Below are 24,464 nucleotides of genomic sequence, written 5' to 3'. Positions count from 1 at the left end.
TGTGAAAACTATCTAGAATGAAAGAAAATGGTCTAACTAAGAAAATTAATCCGAACACCAATATCTTTAATTCAGTCGTTAACGCTGTACAGACGTTTAAAGTGTTGTTTACGTGACGTCACAATGTAGCGCCAAACAGCACGTGCAAAACAATCAAATCAAGTTCGCTATTTAATGTCGCAAACGAGTTTTAGTTTTACATTTATTTCACTTTTAATAATTTGTATTTCGCTTGGAAAATTATAAACTGAAATAAATAAACAAACAAAGTTGTATCAACGTTTTCAAAATTCGTTATTTTCAAAATGTTTCTACAAACGGTAGATTTAACAGTTTTTTTTCAACCCACTGGAACGGCCTCTAAAGAACGTTTCTATTGGAAACTCTGAGGCGAAAACAAATTCAACCACCAAACATAAAGTCCAACGTTATAATAAAAATTATATTTTTTCTTGACGTATTAGAATGGAAATAGATATCAATTCTTCGTGCATTATTGTATAATAATGCACGTTTTTCGTTCAAATGCTTTGTAATTAATCACTCAGGCCTATCGGCCTTCGTGATTATATTACTACGCATTTGAACTCAAACCGTGCATTATTCTACAACAATGCACTCAGAATTGCTATCTATTTCCTAAATATATATCGCAGACAAAAATATTTATGCCTGACAAAGTATGTATTTTCTATAAAACGAAAAAGGCAAAATAGAAATGAAAAAAATCTATTTATAATAAAACATTTCTCCGTGGTAATTTTTTCTTCTTTTTCCTGATAACCTTCAAAATGACTAAACAACCACAAAACTATTTATTAAGCAAGTAATCATTACAATGTTAGCCACAATATACAATTGACCTTGAATAAAAACTATCAAACCAAAAAAAATATTTCAGAAAATGGTACTTCATAAATTTCACTTTCTCTTTTTTCATCATTTTGATGCTATAAACATTTGTAAAATGTTTAATGAAATAAAATCTATTGTCATTGTCAACTTAATCTTTCTCAAGTATCATTTAAAACAATAATTGCACTAATTGCCCTAAACGTGAAAAACTTTTACTCAAATCATGACTGATTCTCAAAGACTCAATCACCACAAATTAAGATTTCCGAAATATGTAATTATTATTAATTAAATTGTAGTTTTAATTAAAAGCTGATATAGACGAGACGGTATTAATTACAAAAAATTGATTTGGAGTATAATTTCTCGAAAGTGGAATTTAATTTGAATCTGTTTCCTATAAAGCAGAATTTCTCCCTTCTTTAAAATCATACGACTAACTCGAATATTTAGAAGACATTTACCACCTGATAAAAAAAAACAACCTCAGGTATAATCTTTTATTTAAAAAATTCTTTATTGAGTAAAGATAGATTTTATATATATATTCAGCCAAGAAAATGCATGACATATATGAAAAAAAAATCAATTCAAATAATAAAAAGAAAACATGCAAAATAGGGGAAAATACAGAAAGACATCGAAATAAATACTTTATTCCTCTGTACTTACTTGTGCTTATTTGAATACGATATAAGCACATGTCTGTGCGGGGAAATAGTTTATTCTCGGCGAAAGGAAGAAATGCAGAAAAACAGCAAAATGAATATTTAACTCCTCTAAACTTACTTGTGCTTATTTGAATATAATTTAAGGACATGTCTGTGCTGGTAAATAACATATTCAAATGTACAACGGAGGTAAGAAAAACAGAAAGACATCGAAATGAATACTTTATTCCTCTTAACTAACTTGTGCTTATTGGAATATGATATAAGCACATGTCTGTGCAGGGGAATAGTCTATTCTAAACTGCAACGGAGATAAGAAGTACAGAAAGACATTGAAATGAGTACTTTATTCCCCTGAACTTACTTGTGCTTATTTGTATATGGTATAAGCACATGTCTGTGAGGGGAAATAATATATTTCAAAGTGCAACTAAAGAATGAAGTACAGAAAGTCATTGAAATGAATACTTTATTCCCGGAACTTACTTGTGTTCATTTGATTATGGTATAAGAACAAGCTCGTGCGGGAAAATAATATATTCGAAAGTAAAACGGAGGTATGAAAAAAAGAAAGATATCACAATGAATAGTTAATTTCTCTGAACTTACTTCTGCTTGTTTGAATATGATATGAGCACATGTCCTTGCGGGGAAATAGTCATTTCTAAACTACATCAGAGATAAGAAATACAGAAAAACATCGAAATGAATACTTTACTCCTCTGTACTTACTTGTGCTTATCTGAATATGATATAAGCCTATGTCTGTGCGGGGAAATAGTCTTTTCTAAACTGTAAAGGAGATAGGAAGTACGAAAAGACATCGAAATGAGAACTTTATTTCTCTGTATACTTACTTGTGCTTATTTAAAAATGATATAAACACATGTCTGTGCGGGGGAGAAGCCTATTCTTAAGTTAAACGGAGGAAAGAAATACAAAATGACATCCAAATGAATACTTTATTCCCTTGTACTTACTTGTGCTTATTTTAATAGTCTGTTCGGGGAAATAGTCTTTTCTAAACTGCAACAGAGATAGGAAGTACAGAAAGACATTGAAATGAATATTTTATTCCTCTGCCCTTACTTGTGCTTATTTGAATATGATATGAGCACATGTCTGTGCGGGGGAATAGTCTTTTCTAAACTGCAACGGAGATAGGAAGTACAGAAAGTCATCGAAATGAATACTTTATACCTCTGTACTTACTTGTGCTTATTTGAATATGATATGAACACATGTCTGTGCGGGGGAATAGTCTTTTCTGAACTGAAACGGAGATAGAAAGTACAGAAAGACATCGAAATAAATACATTATTCCTCTTATTCCGCTGATTTTACTGGTGCTAATTTGAATCTGATTAATAGTCTATTCGGGCAAATAGTCTTTTCTAAACTGCAACGGAGAAAGGAAGTACAGAAAGACATTGAAATGAATACTTTATTCCTCTGCCCTTACTTGTGCTTATTTGAATATGATATAAGCACATGTCTGTGCGGGGGAATAGTCTTTTCTAAACTACAACGGAGATAGGAAGAACAGAAAGTCATCGAAATGAATACTTCATTCCTCTGTCCTTACTTGTGCTTATTTGAATATGATATAAGCACATGTCTGTGCGGGGAAATAGTCTATTTTCACAAATGTAATGAAAGAAAGATAAACAGAAAAACAGAAAATACAGAGAGACATCGAAATGAATACTTCATTCTTTGTACTTACTTGTGCTTATTTAAAAATGATATAAGCACATGTCTGTGCGGGGGAAAAGCATGTAGTCTCAAATGCAACGGAGGAAAATAATAAAAAACGACATCGAAATGAATACTTTATTCCTCTGTACTTACTTTAGCTTATTCAAATATGATATAGGCACATATCTGTTCGGGGGAATAGTCTTTTCTAAACTGCAACGGAGATAAGAAATACAGAAATACGTTGAAATGAATACTTTATTCCTCTGTACTTACTTGTGCTTATTTGAATATGATATAAGCACATGTCTGTGCGGGGGAATAGTCTATCTAAACTTCAACGGAGATAAAAAGTATAGAAAGACATCGAAATGAATACTTTATTCCTCTGTACTTACCTGTGCTTGTTTGAATTTGTTATGAGCACATGTCTGTGTGCGGGGAAATAGTCTATTTTCACTACTGTTACGGAAGAAAGATATACAGAAATACAGAAGACATCGAAATAAATACTTTATGCCTCTGTACTTACTTGTGCATATTTGAATATGATATGAGCACATGCCTATGCAGGGGAGAAGCCTATTTTTACAACTGTAACGGAAGAAAGATATACAGAAATACAGAAAGACATCAAAATAAATACTTTATTCCTCTGTACTTACTTGTGCTTATTTAAATATGATATAAGCACATGTCTGTGCGGGGGAGAATCCTATTTTTAAGTGTAACGGAAGTAAGAAATACAAAATGACATCGAAATGAATACTTTATTCCTCTGTACTTACTTGTACTTATTTGAATATGATATGAGCACATGTCTGTGCGGGGAAATAGTCTATTTTCACAACTGTAACGGAAGAAAGATATACAGAAATACAGAAAATACAGAAAAACATCGAAATGAATACTTTATTCCTCTGTACTTACTTGTGCTTATTTGAAAATGATATAAGCACATGTCTGTGCGGGGGAGAAGCCTACTCTCAAATGCAACGGAGGAAAGAAAGATAACATAATGACATCGAAATGAATAATTTATTCCTCTGTACTTACCTGTGCTTATTTGAATATGATATAAGCACATGTCTGTGCGGGGAAATAGTCTTTTATAAACTGCAAAGGAGATAGAAAGAACAGAAATACATCGAAATGAATACTTTATTCCTCTGTACTTACTTGTGCTTATTTGAATATGATATGAGCACATGTCTGTGCAGGGGAGAAGCCTTTTTTCACAACTGTAACGCGGAAGAAAGATATACAGAAATACAAAAAATACAGAAAAACATCGAAATAAATACTTTATTCCTCTGTACTTACTTGTGCTTATTTAAATATGATATAAGCACATGTCTGTGCGGGGGAGAATTCTATTTTTAAGTGTAACAGAAGTAAGAAATACAAAATGACATCGAAATGAATACTTTATTCCTCTGTACTTACTTGTGCTTATTTGAATATGATATGAGCACATGTCTCTGCGGGGAAATAGTCTATTTTCACAACTGTAACGAAAGAAAGATATACAGAAATACAGAAAATACAGAAAAACATCGAAATAAATACTTTATTCCTCTGTACTTACTTGTGCTTATTTGAAAAAGATATAAGCACATGTCTGTGCGGGGAAATAGTCTTTTCTAAACTGCAAAGGAGATAGAAAGAACAGAAAGACATCGAAATGAATACTTTATCCTCTGTACATATTTGTGCATATTTATTATGGTATAAGCACATGTCTGTGCGGGGAAATAGTCTTTTCTAAACTGCAAAGGAGATAGAAAGAACAGAAAGACATCGAAATGAAACCATATCCTCTGTACTTACTTGTGCTTATTTGAATATGATATAAGCACATGTCTGTGCGGGGAAATAGTGTATTTTCACAACTGTAACGGAAGAAAGATATACAGAAATACAGAAGACATCGAAATGAATAATTTACTCCTCTGTACTTACTTGTGCTTATTTGAATATGATATGAGCACATGTCTGTGCGGGATTGTCTATTCTAAACTGCAACCTAAGTAAATAAACAGAAAGACATCATTATGAAAACTTTATTCCTCTGAACTTACTTGTGCTTATTTGAAATGGTATAAGCACATGTCTGTGCGGGGAAATAGTCTTTTCTTAACTGCATCGGAGAAAAAAAATACAAACAAAATCGAAATGAATACTTTATTCCTCTGTACTTACTTGTGCTTATTTGAATATGATATAAGCACATGTCTGTGCGGGGGAATAGTCTTTTCTAAACTGCATGGGAGATAGAAAGTACAGAAAGACATCGAAATAAATATTTATTTCTCTTGTTTCGCTGATTTTACTAGTGCTTATTTGAATATGATATAGGCACATGTCTGTGCGGGATTGTCTATTCTAAACTGCAACCTAAGTAAATAAACAGAAAGACATCATTTTGAAAACTTTATTCCTCTGAACTTACTTGTGCTTATTTGAAATGGTATAAGCACATGTCTGTGCGGGGAAATAGTCTTTTCTTAACTGCATCCGAGAAAAGAAATACAAAGAAAATCGAAATGAATATTTTATTCCTCTGTACTTACTTGTGCTTATTTGAATATGATATAAGCACATGTCTGTACGGGGGAATAGTCTTTTCTAAACTGCAAAGGAGATAGAAAGAACAGAAAGACATCGAAATGAATACTTTATCCTCTGTACTTACTTGTGCTTATTTTATTATGGTATAAGCACATGTCTGTGCGGGGAAATAGTCTTTTCTAAACTGCAAAGGAGATAGAAAGAACAGAAAGACATCGAAATGAATACCATATCCTCTGTACTTACTTGTGCTTATTTGAATATGATATAAGCACATGTCTGTGCGGGGAAATAGTGTATTTTCACAACTGTAACGGAAGATAGATATACAGAAATACAGAAAGACATTGAAATGAATACTTTATTCCTCTGAACTTACTTGTGCTTATTGGAATATGATATAAGCACATGTCTGTGCGGGGGAATAGTCTTTTCTAAACTGCAACGGAGATAGGAAGTACAGAAAGACATCGAAATGCATACTTTATTCCTCTGTACTTACTTGTGCTCGTTTGAATATGATATGAGCACATGTCTGTGCGGGGAAATGGTCTATTTTCACAACTGTAACGGAAGAAAGATATACAGAAATACAGAAAATACAGAAAAACATCGAAATTAATACTTTATTCCTCTGTACTTACTTGTGCTTATTTGAAAATGATATAAGCACATGTCTGTGCGGGGAAGAAGCCTATTCTCAAATGCAATGGAGGAAAGAAAGATAACATAATGACATCGAAATGAATACTTTATTCCTCTGTACTTACCTGTGCTTATTTGAATATGATATAAGCACATGTCTGTGCGGGGAAATAGTCTTTTCTAAACTGCAAAGGAGATAGAAAGAACAGAAAGACATCGAAATGAATACTTTATTCCTCTGTACTTACTTGTGCTTATTTGAATATGATATAAGCACATGTCTGTGCGGGGGAATAGTCTTTTCTTAACTGTAACGGAGATAAGAAGTACGGAAAGACATCGAAATCAATACTTTATTCCGCTGTACTTACTTGTGCTTATTTTAATATGATATGTACACATGTCTCTGCGGGAAATAGTCTATTTTCACAACTGTAACGGAAGAAAGATATACAGAAACACAGAAAGACATCGAAATGAATACTTTATTCCTCTGTACTTACTTGTGCTTATTTGAATATGATATGAGCACATGTCTGTGCGGGGAAATAGTCTATTTTCACAACTGTAACGGAAGAAAGATATACAGAAATACAGAAAGACATCGAAATAAATACTTTATTCCTCTGTACTTACTTGTGCTTATTTGAATATGATATGAGCACATGTCTGTGCGGGATTGTCTATTCTAAACTGCAACCTAAGTAAATAAACAGAAAGACACCTTTATAAAAACTTTATTCCTCTGAACTTACCTGTGCTTATTTGAAATGGTATAAGCACATGTCTGTGCGGGGAAATAGTCTTTTCTTAACTGCATCGGAGAAAAGAAATACAAAGAAAATCGAAATGAATAAGGTTAGACAGACGTCGAAATGAATACTTTATCCTCTGAACTTACTTGTGCTTATTTTAATATGAGATGATCACATGTCTGTATGGGGAAAGTCTATTCTCAACTGTATACAGAAAGTCACCAAATTGAATATTTATTTGTCAGAACTTACTTGTGCTTATTTGGATACAATATAAGAACATGTCTGTGCGGGGGAAAGTCTTTTCTAAACAGCAACGGAGGTAGGCAATACAGAAAGACATCGAAATGAATGATTTCTTTCTCTAAACTTACGTGTGCTTATTTTAATATGGTATAAGCACGTACATGTCTGTAAGGGAAAATAATATATTCGAAAGTGCAACGGATGTAAGAAGTATAGTAAAAGGTCGAAATTTATACTTTATTCCGCAGAACTTACTTGTGCTTATTTTGATTAATAATATATGTCATATGTTGCGGTTAGGATCGGAATATCCGTCCCGAGGTGACCCGCCATTGGGGGGTAACGGGGTTTTGCCCTTGGGGGGGTGACCGAGGGACGGATATTCCGATCCAAAACCGAAACATATGCAGATATTTTTTTTGCATATTCTACCATATTCCATGTATTTTCAATTCTTTACTTTATTTTCAATGGAAAACTTATATCATTACAACCCTAACTACTTTCTTACAAAGCGTATGAATTACAAAAACATTCATAACGGTAAAATGACGTCATCTTTACCGTGCCATTGTACAGCACGCGACTCATCTGAAACCCCCCATGCCAGATGAAATTTCCGGCATGGGTAAAACTAACGGAAACGCCAGTCTGATATGCAAGAAATGATATGAGTACATGTCTGCACGTATGAGGAAATAGTCTTTCTCATATGTAACGGAAGTAAGAAATACAGAAAGTCATCAAAATGAATACTTATTCGTCTGAATTTACTTGTGCTTATTTGAATATGATATGAGCACATGTATTTGCGGGAAATTGTCTATTCTAAACTGCAACCTAAGTAATATACAGAAAGACATCGATATGAATATTTATTCCTCTGGGCTTACTTGTGCTTATTTGAATATGATATAAGCACATGTCTGTGCGGGGTAAATAGTCTATTCTATACTTAGCTTAGGATGTTAGCACATGTCTATTTTTCTTACGGAGGGAATACTGGAAAAGACGAAACAAAACAAATGTCGACAGAAAGAAATAAAAATAAAAACTTTATTGTCCTGGTTTTCCTAGTGCTGATTTCAATAAATTATTCGCACATGCATGTTTGTGCTGGGGAAAAATCTATTCTTATTTCCAACGGATGAAATACTGGTATCGATAGAGTACCGGTATATGAAAAAACGCGTTCTTGTCCTAAACTTACATGTGCTTATTTGAATAAATCAAAACACATATGAGCCGCGTCAAGACAAAACCAACATAGTGGGTTTGCGACCAGCATGGATCCAGACCAGCCTGCACATCCGCCGTCTGATCAGGATCCATGCTGTTAGCTATCAGTTTCTCTACTTGTTATAGGGTTTGTAAACGAACAGCATGGATCCTGATCAGATGCTGTTCGCAAACCAATTATGTTGGTTTTGTCGTGACGCGGCTCATATCATGTCTGTGTTCGGAAATAATCTTAAAATTATTGATTGCAACGGAGGAAACGATTGTACCAAAATGACATCAAAATAAATACTTTATAGCCCTAAACTTATTTATGCTGAACCGAATAAAACTTTAGCATATGTTTAAGCAGGATATTAAAATTTGTACTTGAAAGCCCTGTAGTTACTCGTGCTGAATTAAATAATATGTAAGCACGTGTTTATGCTGGGAAATAATCTATTAAGAGTAAAACGGACGGAATAAACAATAAAAAAAATATCTTATTGCCATGAACCTTATTTCTTGTGCTGAACATTAGCGAGAAATAATCGATTTTATACTGCAACGGAGGGATTACTGAATTGTACCGACAAAAAAATACTTTATTGCCTTTAAAATTACTGGTGCTGAGCACTTGTTCGAATAAAGTCGTGCGCACGAGATATTATGTCGTGCACACGAGTTACTAAGTGGTGCGCACTAATTATGTGGTGCGCACTATATTGCCGTGCGCACGAGATATAATGTCACGACAGCGAATCTCGCCTTGTGCAAATGGTTTCGCTTTCGTCGTGTGGTGCCATTAAGAATTTTGAACATTTTTATATTGTATGCAAAATGGACCAACAAGAAAGCACAGGTGTACAGCTGAATATTTGCATGCAAATGAACTGTGCAGCCGTGCTATGTTTATTTGTGACGCACACGCTACATAGCAACGCAAACACTTTAATCTCTCCTAGTATACATGTATCGAACATCTGCGATGCATAATTATGTACATGCATAATGTGTACATATTAGAGAATAGATCATATTTACAATTATAAAACCTATACAAAATTGATATATTTCTTTAATTAATCATCATTATCATGTTTCATTTTAAACACGACTTTTTATTTATCAATCCCTATGGTTATTAATTAAACATTCGGTCTTCATGCAGAGAACACCCGTGACTAAATGTCAAAAATGCCCCGCACATTCTATTTGAGAGGTTTTCTCAAATCTATATGCAAACTGAATTTTCTACTTGTCAAAGCCATTATATTTTTACACATTTAAATTTAAATTATATCGTATATTTAACTTAATAATGGATTGCAAGGTGATCGAGGTTGGACGCTGTGACGCGTGCATGTTGTACGTACGTTATAGCACGGATTTATATTACAATATAAATCCGTGGTTATAGAACTTGAGAAAGATTTTTTCTTTTACCCTCCTCTGTCATAGATCTACTAATTAAAAAAAATGCATTTGCATAATAAATTCTTCTATTAATATAGTTTTCCTTTAATAGATTGATACAAATAAATAAATAAAAAAAGAGAAAAAAACGACAACAACAAACAAGTTTTTTACGTACGTCGCCACGTGCTCGCGTTAGATATATATATCATGCCCCAGAAATTATTAAATTTACTCTTACTTAGAGAAAACAAACATGAGTTTTGTAACATTTTTAAAATGGCAGTTTAAAATCATGTGCACCAGTGCTTATTATTTGGAGAAAGTAGAACTGGAAGTAAAATAGTCATTATTGTAGTATTAAAATGTAAACAAAGTATAAAAACAACTACTTTGAAAATAGCTAGTAACTAGTACCCTATATTTTATAAAAAATTTTTCGTACAATTCCCAAATTTAAAGTTACCAAAATTGCAAACTGTAATAAACTAATGAATTGCAAAAAAATGGTTTGGGTTTTAATTAAGGGCCAAATTGTATAGGGGTTTTACGGGGCCTACCCCCAAAAAAAAAAAAATAAAAAAAAACCAATATCTGACCTATTGGGCCGCCTTATCTTAAAAGTGCCCCAAACTTTGACTGCACTGGATTTGATGGACAGGCTATTTCTGCATCGTCTGCCTCTTAAATTTATCTTTATTACATAAGAATGATCTAAAAATATTTGGAAAAGTCCTTAATTGCGTCAGAATGTGACCTTCATTCAAAATATTCTCGAATGAAATAAAAACAAATTCTTTTTTCATCATTTAATGGCGAAAAATAAAATTTCATGACTAAAAATACACATAACTAAAGTCTGCATATCTAGAACAAGATATTTTACTAATTATTTCGTTTTATTCTATGAAAATATACTGTGTTATCTCAACCGTAACGTAAATGTCACGTGAGCGTAGAGAATATCTACAGTAAGCTAAAAATAGAAACTGGGAATCGCAACACAACACACGTGTTCGACGTAAAGATCTGTCATGGCTGGAATTCCCGGATCCGAATCCGACGAAAGGAAGCACCAATCTACTCAGAAAAAGTCTGAAAATGAAAACCCAACGGACAGCAAAGATGCGGAATCGTTAAATGGCGACGGTAAGCTTTATTCTGTCTCTTTACGTAGTTTATTTTCGAAGGTCATGCACAGTTTGTTTTCAATCAGCTGAGTGGCTATTTTGCACATGTCAACTTATTTTTGACATTGTCATGTAGCTTTCTGAAATGCAAAGTGGTTAATTTGACAGTAGTTATCATCTTAAATTATCTTTGTGCATTGCATTCTGTTGAAAATTGAAACACAGGTCTGTAAATTGAAGCGTAAATGCCGATGATTTTGACAAGGTCATTTCCGACATGGAAGTCTCGTTGGGACTCTTATGAAACATTTTGCTTATGCAATATTGTTAAGTAATTGAAAACCGTTTTGTAAATGTGGCAAAAAAGTTAATTCACTATTGTTGTTGCCATTGTTGAGATTTTGTTTTGATTTATTCACTGGAATATTTATTTTACCAAGGTCACAAGGGTCAGAATTTAGATTGTTTTGGTGCATTTTCTTTACTGGTTGGGGACCCCCAAAAAAAAAAAAATTAAACCCACTGCCCCGAAAATGGCTTTATTTTAGTATTTTTCTTTGTTTAGTGGTTTGTCATCACTTTACAAAAAAAAATTTTTTTTTTATTAAGGAAATAAAATTTTTATTTTTAAATTTTTTTTTGGGCTTTAGGTTAAAAATTAAAGAAAAACTGTACGAAAAAAAAGTTCCAAAGTGTTGGTTGATGGTTCGACAGTAGACTTTCATGATTTCGATAATTTTATTGCTAAATCAAGGGGATTTTTGTTTCTTTCTGTTTTGGGCTTATTTTTGGGGGGGGGGTTCAAGGGTATAGATTTGCCTGGAAATTATTTGTCCCTTAACCGACCAAACAGTGAAATGTGTTGGGGAAAAGTGTTAAGTATACTGAAGTTTAGATATGTGAAGTATTATTGAAAATGCATAGTTTGTTTTTTCAAACCCCAGGAAGTTGTTCTGAAAATTTTATGAGGGTTTTTAGATATGATTTTTACATGTAAGTCAGGGATATTTTCCATCTCGTTTCTGCCCAATTTTAGTGCTTTTTACATTAAAATTTCCCAATTTAGATTTGTAGTTTTCCATTTAAAGTAAAAGTTTTTGCAATAAAAAAGCAGAAGTGAGGGGCATGAAATAACCTTTGACAGTCCCCCACCTGCTGGGTAATGTGTTTTGGTTTTGTGTTGGGGGCCAAAAAAATTTTTGGGTATGCTAAACTGCAGTGAGGATATTTAGTGTGATACGACTGACCATTACCGGGGTCTGGTAATCCCAAATGTGGAAAATTTCCCGCTTTCCATGAAGGTCCCGGGTTTTCCTAAATTGACTGATATTTTCATGTTTTAGGTCTTTGACGGGTTATCAAAAGAATATCATCAAAAACCCATACCCAATAAATTGAAATTTTTTATATTCAGATTACTTAGCTAATAAAATTGAGATTTTAAATTTGTCATTTAAAATAATTTTTCATTATAAGAAAACTTTTAACCCCTTTAATGCCAAGTGACTACGGACTCTTCCCATGTACCAGTGGAGAGCAAGTTTACTGTCACACTGGTGCTGTTTCTGACCATTTTCTGCATTTCCCCACTATTTGTCTGTACATATTATGAAATTTTTTCCCCATTTGGTAAAAATTTGATTTTTAAAAGTCGGGTTTAAAATGGACAAGTCCTTTGTAGGGAGAAGGGTTAATAAAGTTTTTTACATGGAATACTGCAGCATTAGTAATATATAGACCGCATGATTTTACAATTGGTTTAATCAATTATTTTGCCTGAGTAGCATAAATTGACAGATTTTGTATCTGTTTTTAAAAATAAGTTTCTTTTGAACAAGCCAACAAGCTCGTGTTACGGAGTTACGGGTTGTGATGGGCCACCAAAATGAAAGTTGCAAAGGTACATGTTTAACATTTTAATAGTGGGTTATCTAATTAAAAAAGTAAACAATAAATCTGGACCTGCACTGAATATTTAACTTTTGCTGATTTAAAAGAAAAAACTATAGAAGCTGCTTTTTTGATTATGTTTTGTTTTTTTTCACTTCTTTTCCTTTAATTGATTTTGGTTTTTAATTGCTTGGTATTGCCTTTTTTAAAAAATGACAATAATTAGATTACACCTTTTTAGCCTAAACCTGTTGCACAAAGTGACAGGGTGAGCTTTTGTGATTCGCTTTTTCGTCCAGGCGTCCGCCGTCCGGCGTCCGTGTCCGTCCGTAAACTTTTACTTTAAATGGACATCTCCTCATAAACACTTAAGCCAATTTTTAATCCAAACTTTCACAAGGAATGTTCCTTTGGGTGGTCCACCTTTAAAAATTGTTCAAAGAAAATTTAATTCCATGCAAGAACTCTGGTTGCCATGCAACCGAAAGAAAGAAACTTTAAATATTCTTTCTTTTTAAAAAACCAATAAGGGGAGCTAGAGGCTTAGGGGATATTCTGGCATGAAAACATCTTTCTATGGGTGGATGTCTACAAGTTTTGGCTTTCAAATATAAAAAGCCCTTGGGGTCAAAAATTTGGCCCCGCCCCCCGGGGGGTCATTGATTTTTCCCTATATGCATATAGTAAAAACCTTTAAAAGATCTTCTTTAAAGAAAACTCAAAAGTAGCTATGGCTAAGATATTGAGCATCATACATGTTCTAATAGTTGTCTACCAAGTTTGTTCAAATAAAAGCCCTGGGGTCAAAATTAGCCCCGCCCCTGGGGGTCATTGATTTTCCCGATATGCATATAGTAAAAACTTAAAAAATCTTCTTTTAAAGAACCAAAAGAGTTAGAGTTAAGATATTAAGCATGAAACATCTTTTAGTGAGTGTCTACAAAGTTTGTTCAAATAAAAGACCTGGGGTCAAAATTGGCCCGCCCTGGGGGTCATTGATTTTCTTTATATGTCATTTATGTGTATAGCAAAAACTTAAAATCATCTTTGAAAAACCCAAATAGCTAGGGTTTTAGATATTTAAGCATGAAAACATCTTCTAGTAAGTGTCTACAAAGGTTTGTTCAAAATAAAAAGGGCCTGGTGTGGTCAAAACTGGCCCGGCCCCAGGGGTGTCATTGTTTTTAACTATATGTGTATAGTGTAACTTAAAAAAAAATCTTCTTTTAAAGAGCCCAATGAGCTAGAGCTTAGATTGTTTAGCATGAAACATCTTCTTATGGGTGTCTACCAAGTTTGTGCAAATAAAAGCCCTTGGGTTAAATTGGCCTTGCAATGTTGGGGGGGGGGTTGGCAGGGGGGGGGCTATATACAGGTGAGCGACCTCAGGGCCATCATGGCCCTCTTGTTTCTAATTTTCTGTTTTTATGATTTTTCCCCAAATTTACTATGTTTTGAATCAACTTTGCTGTTTTTCTTTTATTTATTACAAAAATACCTAAACTTGTTGATTAATCCATATCACACCATGTACAATGTACCCTTAATAGACCTATCCATCTTGTGAATAATGATTTGGACATAACCATTTTTTGATCAGGACAAGACCATTCTTTATTTTTTAAGGGGAAATTTCTAAATATATAGTGGTTTGCATTAGTAGCATGGCTATATTCTGTTACTGCCAAAATAATCTTCTCTTTACATTTAATGGGAAGTTGTACAGATTGTTCCACCTTTAGCTTTAGATGAAGACTTACATAGTAATCTTTACAAATTTTACTATACAGTACAGCAAAACCCATTAGAGTATCACACCCGAATAAATAACACAAAACTGATTTCAGTGTAACTCAATATATAAGCTACAAAAATCTTAATTTATTAATGATCATCACAAGACAATTTACTTTTGATTCCAATATCAACATACATCTACATATGACTTTGATAACAGAATGAGACCGACAGATTTTCGGAGATATTCTTGGAATAAAATTACAACAATATATTACTAATTTTTATGCAGCTTTATTTAGAAACGATTAAGTTAATGTTAATTTTCAAAAATTATATAAATCAAGTGTCTTCTAATTAAAACGGCGGATGTGACAGGTTGACACTTAACTAAAATACATGTAAACAATGGATTATGAAGAAGAACGTACATGCACATCATGACAATTTTTAAAACTATACAAACCAAAATAAAGTTGGGAAAGTCAATTTTTTTGATGTAGCACATGTTATCAATGATTAAAATATTATGAAGATCGAAAACTCATTTTCCAATTGAAAAAAGAAAACACACAAACAAATATTTGGCACCTGAAATTAAATAAGAATGGCATGTTATCGGGGTATTTGATGCATTTAGAAACCATTTAAGATTAAGAAGTTTATAATAATTTAATTCATTTCTTAAAGAAGTATAAAAAAGTTGGGCCGTTATTATATGTGATTTTTTAAATCGCTTTTTTGTTTTGATAGAATTTCGGGTTCCTGTGGTTATTGCTACTGACCTAAATTAATCGGGATAAAAATAAACTTGAGAACTGGTGACGCTTACGGTAGTGATTTTTTTCTAATCAAATGTACCTTTCAACTTGTTCAGGGTAAATTGAAAAACAATAACCGTAAAAAATCATCTTTATTTTCGAATGGTAATCTAAAGAATTAAATTAAATATAAAATGAGATTGCACTTGCATTTATTTACACCAGCTAGACACCGACACGGAGTTACGCGGTAATTCTCTCACGGAGTCAAGCGCTTTTATTTTCGTCTCGGAGTCACTCTCATCACACGTTTCTCACGCGGAGTCACTCGTTTTTATGGACAAATACTCTCGCGGAGTTGCGAGTGTTTTCCTCGATCCTCGGAGGATTTTGCATATTCCTCGATATCTGTACTGTATCTATTTTGTTATCTCAAGAAGTCTGCTGAGAAAGTGCAGACTAAATAACCTATGACACCATAAAATATGAATCTGCCTTGCTTCCTTTGTTTAAACCTGATAAGATTTACAGGTTTTCTGTAGAACAGCAGCACCTTAATGTCAAATAGCATGCCCTTCAACAATTCTGGTATAGTAGAATCTGATAAACCATTGGGCTTCTGTATGTCAGTTTGCTCCGAAATATGAGGAATGACAGTATATTTGTTGAGTATGTAAAATTCCTAATAAACGCCCCTCCCCTAATAAAGGCCCCCAGGCCTTTTGATAAGGAAAACAATCTACTCATCAGTGCTGAACTCATAATTAAAGCCATAAATTTATTGAAATCATTCGGAATTCAATTTATTTTATAGTAAACACAAATATGTATAATATGAACTTTAAAACATTAACACTTTTTAAAGTTATTTCCAACACTTGCTAACACTAAATGTATTTACAGTGATTTTGGATTTAGGAAAATGTGCATTGTAATAATAGCCCTACTTTTGGAAAATGTTTAGCCCCTGGTGGCGTTTAACATTTTATGGTACATTGATAATGTATTAATATTGAACCTGCAAGAGAAGACTGATCCTTCATAATTAGATTAGTAATAACAAAAAATTTTTGGGGGGTTGGGTTGGGGAATAAACTAAAAAAAAAGAGAGATAAAATTGGTTCCAGAACTTTCTATTCTCAACAGTTAGCTTATATTTTGACCTCTTGTGAAGGAGAGAAAATGCATTCAAACATTAACTGTCCTTATCCAAATTGTCATACTGCATTAATTTATTGCCAGATCTCGAAGTCCTAGACCCATTGACCTGAGGCTATCAGTAAAGTATGATAGACATGCCTTTACATGCTAAATATATATAATTCAACTTGTCCATCTTTCAGTCAGGAGAAGACTTTTTGTCATTTTTAGTGAAAATGTCAAAATATATACTGACTGTGCACAAATGTGCCGGCTCAGATCTTAAGACCTGCTGGTTTTGTGGGTAGCATTAAAAGCCATTTGTTGCTGACAGCAGGCTAAAATTTAATTAATTAAACAGGATCACAGACTTTTTGATAATCAAATAAACCAATAGTATATTTTCTTGGTTAAGTAAATTTTTTCATTGTCTTCAACACTTAGGGGGGATAATGGCCTGATGGTAAGGTGGATTCCTCTGTTTTTGGTGTACCAGTAAATACATGTAAGTTTGGGTCCTTGGACTTCCGTTGTGTGGTCACAACCACGTTTCCCCATACCACACCAAAACATGACACCAGTTCTGGTTAGTTCCAACAGGTGGGCTTTAAAACATGAGTTGCAAGAACTAAATTCAAAATCAATGTTGAGACTTACGAAAAAGTTGAGTGAGTTTAACTAGCTGTTAAACAGGCACTTCTAAGTTGTACATGTAGAAAGTCAAGATAGTATTTACATGTCAAATATTTCCCCTGTTTACAGGCCAGTCAGCTGATTTTCTCATTATGAAATTCGAGACGATACTGTGTTCCTTTGTTAGCTCTGCTAAAATTTGTTACTGTTTCCAACTGTTCACGCTCAATTTAGATAAATTAAGAATTTGTCCAAGTTTTGACATCATGAAATCATAGGGTCTCTTGAGCCCCTATGCTGATTACTGGCCCTCCTTTGAACCGTTAGACAGATAGAATTGAGCCTCGGTGATAACAACAAAATACATCTGTTTGTCGATTATCAAGATATCTAGTTCAATGGGTAATTCTTTAAAGACACAGGACATGGTGTATAGAAATTATCAGCGACAATCTTAATTGTAATACATACCTTGTTTACTTGGATAAATTTATTAGCGAAGAAGTGACTCAAATTTAAGGCGTGTGTTAACAGAAATATTGTTAAGTTATCATATAATTTTTTTTCTCTGACACTTATAAAGCATTTGTTTATATGGTTAAAAAAAATCTGATGTAAATCTTTCTAACGGGTGTATGAGTAAATTTAGAAATTGGTCTTGACGTGCATGAATTCGGGGGCTATCCAATGTAAGTTAAAGGGGTTTTCAATTTGATGTGTCAAAATGCTACAATTAAGGCCCCTTGTTGCCTTTAAGGGTTGAGGCATCAGAATTGCAGCTACGGTTTATCCTAGGGTGATGGTAAGAGGCGACTAAATGGAGTCAATTATTGGAGTCTATGTATCTCTTAGCTCCAGCAGGTGAGGTGGTTTTGACCCCCTGGTGTTGCTTTAAGTTAGTAACGTCCGCGATTAGCCAAAATCATCTTTCCTGTGTTGGCTCCATATAATCTAGGCAAAACAAAAGCTTCAAAATAAGAAAGAAATGAAGAAATGAAAGAAAGAAATGAAGAAATAAACCATGTCAAAACAAAAGCTTGTACAATTAGGACTGGTAGGTATAAAGTAAATAGTCGGGTCAGATTGCCTGGATTTGTTGGGTTACCTAGCTCTATACTGGTGACCCTAGCATTTAAAGTGTTATGTCCACTTAAAAATTAACAAAGAATACATATAGTTCTAAAATTAGTATGGTAAGTAAAACTTAAAACAGGATTGAAAAATTAGCCAGCAAAATTTTGTAATATTTTATAAGTGTATTAAAGACAATATTATAAAAGTGTAATAACAATACAATGTGACCTCATTTGTGTTATACAAAAATAGTGTAAAAGTGTGTGCTTAAGTGTTAGTGTTACGCTACAGGCGCGTCAATGATAAAAGAAATGCTTTTTATTGTAAACATTTTCATTTTATTTATGTGAAATTTATTTAACTTGTCATATGTGAAATTTATTTAACTTGTCGATAAAATTATATCATGCTCGCCAGAGTCTTGCATAGTATAATACCATTCAACTCGTTGAATACTATTAAATTCAGTATTGAACTTACACTTGTTTAATATCTTCTACTTTCTGACCTATATATTGAACTATTCCCACTTTCAGACCTTGGATATTAAAAGTTAAACGGGAGGTGAAATATCAGCATTTTATCAGGGAAATCTTTGTTGCGGCCCATGATTTGTAAGAGGATTAGAAAATGTTGAGCCAAGTTATATCATGTAAGCTGATCAAATGTCTCCATTACGATTGGACGGTTTTGATTTCTGAAGACTTTGTTTGGTGTTATACTTGTTGATACAGTATTACACAGTGGGGTCAGATTGTATTGTAAGGACCTCATGGTGAGAGGTGGAAACTTTGTGACTGCATCATGCTGGTTTCATTTATAAGATGCTCAACCAAAGTTACTTATAAATTGAAAAGAAGTAAAGTCACAACAAGTAAATGAGCCATTTTAGATGAGGTTGCAGTTTTTAAATAAGTGATGTAATTTTCCATTGATAAGGGAAAGCATTTTTAGGCAATGTAGATTGAGTGTTATTGAAAAGCAGTGCTTCATTTAAATTTTCAGAAGATGGAACTTAAATGCATATAAAGCAGATTTTGAAATGGAAAGACCAATCTACATACATAAATAAGTAGGGTTTTTCACTTTCATGACTTTTCCTAGGACTTTAGAGATTCTGACTGATGCCTAAATGCTATATCGATTGAGTGAAATACATAAATAAATATTTATTTGGTTTGAAATTGAAGTCTTTTCTACCTGGCATATTGGCTTAAGAAGTTGTGTCCATAGGAATTGGATGTAACATCCAGAATTTTATAAATGATTGGATATAGGTTTTTTTCTGATGGAAAACCTTATTAAATATTCTCAGCAAAATCTTGAAAATTCCAGATATATATTAAAGAAGGTTGTTCCTAACCAGTTATGAATCTGCATCTAATAATTTAGAATATAGAGTTCTGAATAAGCTTCATTCCTGAATAAAAGTGAACAGTTACTGTTAGGAGAGCGGTGGCCTGGTGGTAAAGGTGTCTGCCTCTCAACCCAGAGATCATGGGTTGGAGCCCTACTTGAAGTCACGACCGTGTCAGATTTCTCATATGGACCAACTGGTACTGGTTAGTTCCAGTAAGTGTACTTGAAAGTGATTGCTATAATAATTAGTTGCAAGAACTTGTTTCACAATCTGGCTAGAATAAATATGTTTAATCTAAAAATGAACAGTTTCACAGTTCTGCTATTTTTTCCCAATTTTTCATATGCTATTACTGGAATTTATAAAATTTGAAAGGCATTGGCTGCTGCAAAAATTGTGAAAAATAATCATTGAGTAATTTATATAACTGCATAGTGTTAAATACCATGTCACGTCTTAAGTTCATTGAAGGCATTGATAGCTAACAGGGTATATGTTTCAATATTGATATATAGTCCAGTATTGAATAGCATTTTTGGATTATCTTTGTAATTAATTACTCTACAACTGAATGGAAATACTACATTTATTTTACACGGTTCTGTTATACAGTTTAAAACAATTTGTTTAGTTACGCTGGTGGAAAATAGAATTTATGGAGGATACAGTGGTTTTTCTCACTTTATTGGAAAAGAGACGACTTTCTCACTTAATTGGGAAGGAGCCTTAGCCTCATGATATTGGGAAAAGTTATCGCTGTAATTGTACAATTTTGGAAGTAAAAAAGTTGGTTTTAGTTCAGATTTTTTGGGACAACTGCATGATTTTATTGTGCTCAAAAAGTATTTCACTTGTAGGCCTGAAAGTTTACAAGAATGTTGGTCAGCACGTGTACTTATGCACCTTGGGGTTTGCTAGTGGATTTATTCAGTATTTGTAAAGTTCTTGCCTTTTACTTAGTAAAAGATTTTTAGTTTTCAAAAAAATATTTGACTTAGAGTCATAAGATAACAGTGGCGCGGTGGGGGCACCCGTGTCCTATGGACACATTTCTAGTTTTAAAACAAAATTTTGATTGGGCTTTTATAGAATTATGTTTTATAAGATTTTATCAGAGTTTTTTGTTTTGTACAGTTGAAGTTGTTAGAATGAATGGTGAAACTGAGCACATGAATGGCGGCATGGAATCTCCGGATAAAGAAGTGAACGGAGAGAAAGAAGAACAAACAGATAAGGATGGAGAGAAGGAAGGTGAAGAAAACAAAGATCAAGAAGTGCTCTTGATACAGGACACTGGTTTTAATGTGACAATTACATGCCCAGGTGTGGAGGAATTTGAGCTACCAGTAAGTGTACTTTATTTATTGTATTACAAAAATTAACAGTTACACAGCTAAATTTGAATTTGGACAGATTTATTTTTTCAGTATGAATAATAAAATTAAAAAGCCAACACGAGGGCTTGGTCAGAGTGCATGGATGTGCAGGTTGAAATAACTAAAAAAAAATTTAAAAAAAACACCATAAAATTGTTTTTGTTTTTATTTGAAAATGAATAATTTTTACAAGTTCATGATTACTATTGACCACTGTCTATTTGTACATAGTTTATGAAGATTCTTAAATCTTTTAATTGAAAAATGACAGATCGAGCTGTTAAGAAGGTGTGAATTCTGAACTTTGATTCATATTTTGACATTGAAAAATATTTTCAGAGTAACTTGCCCTGTGGGATGAGTAGCTTCTAAATCCAATGTGCAAGCAACATTTTTCTACTCGTCCTGCATCGAGTTCTCTTAAATTCTACTCATAGTTACGAGCGGACGAATGGAATTTTAGATGTATGATAATTTGATTATTATTGCAGGTGAGTTCCATGGAGTTGGTACAAGAGATTCATCAGGTTCTGATGGACCGTGAAGATACGTGTCACAGGACATGTTTCTCTCTACAGCTAGACGGACAGACATTAGATAACTTTGCTGAATTAAAAAGCATTGAAGGGTTGAAAGAGGGTTCAGTTATCAAAGTTGTTGAAGGTATGTACAGTGTTCATGTATCGAGTGATTTGAATTTCATTTAAGTCTCCTTTTTTCGACACTGTAGATGTCATTTTGGCAATGTAAAAGTCATTTTGACTTTCTAGTTTTGTTGATTAAAGAAGGTCTTACATGCCCCTCCATCCATTGTCATTTATAAATGGCTTGAAACTTACTGAGAATTAATTTATAGGAAATAGTTGTAACTTGTGACTTGGGGAAAGTGTATTGCAAAGGAAATGAGAGCCTAATTTCTTACAAAGGTATACATTTTGGGAAAAATAATAAGTTTTGTTGAAATTTTCTGACTTAACCACTGCTTCAAAACTTTTTGACTTAACCACTGCTACAATTTACTGCCAGTACAAGATAACAAATTTAGTAAAACTTACTTATTTACTACTTACCTTTACAAATTTTGCTACAAAATAGAGAAAAAAAGGGGAATCTAAAGAGAACGTCAAAAAAACACTAAATTGAAATTGTTGCAGGCTTGATTTGATTGAGCAGTGTCTATTCTAGGAGGGGCGATGGGGGTTCACCCCTATTTTTGAGAATTCACCTATATTTTTGAGAGGAAGGGGGAAAATTTTACATAGACAAAGAAGGAAAAAGATCAACAAATGTAATAAATTCTCATTTTTCGATAAAAATCCCCCCTCTTTTTCGAATCCTAGAATAAACACTGTTGAGCCTGTTCATTGACTGTACTGGATATTGCAAGCTTACTCTCTTTTCAAGGACATAATACATGGTATACAAGAATAATTGTTGTTTATTGCAGAACCATACACAATACGCGAGGCACGTATACATTTGAGACATATCCGAGACTTGTTAAAGTCCGTCGACCCAGGAGATGCCTACGCTGGTGTGGATTGTAACTCGGTGTCCTTCCTCAATATAATCACCGCTGGAGATATCCTTGGTAAGAATTTTATGCCCCGACTGAATAGGGGGGTTTGGGGGATATAGATGTAGATGTGCTTGTGGCCTTGTGCCGTTTTGTAGACTTACAAAATATTGGAATGTTGGGGAATTCTTGTGTCCTATGGAATATTTTTAGTTTTCCTGTATTTCAAGGTCAAAATATTTCATAAGATACCTGTTGAAAAAAGCTGACATTTAATAATTAGTATATATTTGCGATATACTTGAATTATACTTGTGTTATTGAAGCAGTATTATCTGAACATTTTTTATGCAGTTATATTCAACCATTGAATTTAGGTTTGTTATTATTATCTGTTTTAAAAAGAGTGCAAGTTGTGATGGGTTATGTAATGGATAAGATAAACAATTCAATAAGAGATTCAGGGTCATGAAATTGATATGATTTATGAATTATTTTATACTTGCAGAAAAAAAACACAAAGACTCCTTGGATTGCACACCCCCTGACTATATCATGCCAGGTAGTAAAGAAAGACCGTTACTACCTCTACACCCAAATATCAAAGAACTAAAGGTAATTTTAGAACAGACTATAATTTGTATATTATTGGTTTCCCCATAGTGAAGAAGTCATTTGGAAAATAATATAATTCTAGAAGCAAGGTGTTGTATTGTTTTCCGTGTCAGATTCAAATGTTGAACATCATATTCCTGCACAGACCTGTCATGGAATGCTTAGAAGTATTATGTATGTCTTAAGATAACATTACTGCATTAACATTACTGTATGCAGTGTTTTTGCCGGTAATATTGTAAAAATCTGATTCAACTTTATACTTTATATGTTGTATTTCAGACTCCTCCTTGTTTGAAAGTTTTGACACTTAGTGGATGGAATCCCCCACCTGGAAACAGGAAACTGCATGGTATGTTGACCTTTATTAATTATTTCACATGCATCTCTGCCACAATCTCAGTATTTAAATATAATAGTATAAAAATCTTGTGTGCTCTGCTTGATTACCTTTTGATTTTGGACTCATTTAATACATTTCAAATGAGAATTAATTTTACTTGTAATTCATGTTTAATTTGATAAGTTGGTTTTAAATGAGCAACTTTTACATCAAAGTATTGTGAATTACTAAGTTTTTTGTATAATAAATAGCTATTTGTCTTTGTCAGTATGTAATTGTTTTGTGACATTAAGACATGTATTTATATTCTAGGAGATTTGATATATCTCTACGCAGTAACCTTAGAGGAGAAGAAATATCATATCACAGCATCAACCCGTGGATTCTATGTTAACCAGTATGTAATATTTCTGATTTTAATTCTACGTTTGTACGAGAGTTCAAGTTTTGTGTAGTTAAACAATTTGAATAATTTCGGATAATGGTATTTTCATATAATTATTTTATTATGTTTTCATATGTATATGAACCTTGACTCGTTACATGTTTTTCACTGACTTACTAATTAAAGTTGATACATCTTATTTCAGGTGCACGGAAGACATATTCAACCCTAAAGCTGCGGCACAGAAATTCTTGTCACATACATTGATAGAACTACTGAATCAAGTAAGTTAAGTATACCTTTTTTCATAGAACCAGTCCCAAGATTTCTATTATTTGTCATGCAGTTGTACAAATGGGACAGTTCAAAGTAAAAAAAAAGGTGTTTGGGTCGGTTAAATGGATAAGTAGACAGACAAAGTAAAAACTG

At 33.2% G+C, this 24,464-nt stretch overlaps 1 protein-coding gene across 1 annotated transcript in view; it reads left to right on the top strand.

The window, feature by feature from the left end:
• The first annotated feature begins 11,034 nt into the window (after window positions 1–11,034).
• Window positions 11,035–24,464, top strand: part of LOC132713223 (clustered mitochondria protein homolog) — a 38,845-nt gene continuing 25,415 nt past the window's right edge. Inside the window, exons 1-8 of the mRNA XM_060695712.1 lie at window positions 11,035–11,224; window positions 20,935–21,146; window positions 21,668–21,839; window positions 22,624–22,767; window positions 23,201–23,307; window positions 23,590–23,659; window positions 23,963–24,047; window positions 24,241–24,319. Of these exons, the coding sequence (XP_060551695.1) occupies window positions 11,110–11,224; window positions 20,935–21,146; window positions 21,668–21,839; window positions 22,624–22,767; window positions 23,201–23,307; window positions 23,590–23,659; window positions 23,963–24,047; window positions 24,241–24,319 (984 nt within the window). The 5' untranslated portion in view covers window positions 11,035–11,109. The remainder of the gene's footprint in view (window positions 11,225–20,934; window positions 21,147–21,667; window positions 21,840–22,623; window positions 22,768–23,200; window positions 23,308–23,589; window positions 23,660–23,962; window positions 24,048–24,240; window positions 24,320–24,464) is intronic.

The sequence above is a fragment of the Ruditapes philippinarum genome, unplaced genomic scaffold (genome assembly GCF_026571515.1).
Source record: "Ruditapes philippinarum isolate M1 unplaced genomic scaffold, ASM2657151v2 ctg3091_1_1_1_1, whole genome shotgun sequence".
In the NCBI taxonomy this organism is placed as follows: Eukaryota; Metazoa; Mollusca; class Bivalvia; order Venerida; family Veneridae; genus Ruditapes; species Ruditapes philippinarum.
The sequence above is the reverse complement of the archived record's forward strand: the minus strand, read 5'-3'. Positions and strand labels throughout refer to the sequence as shown.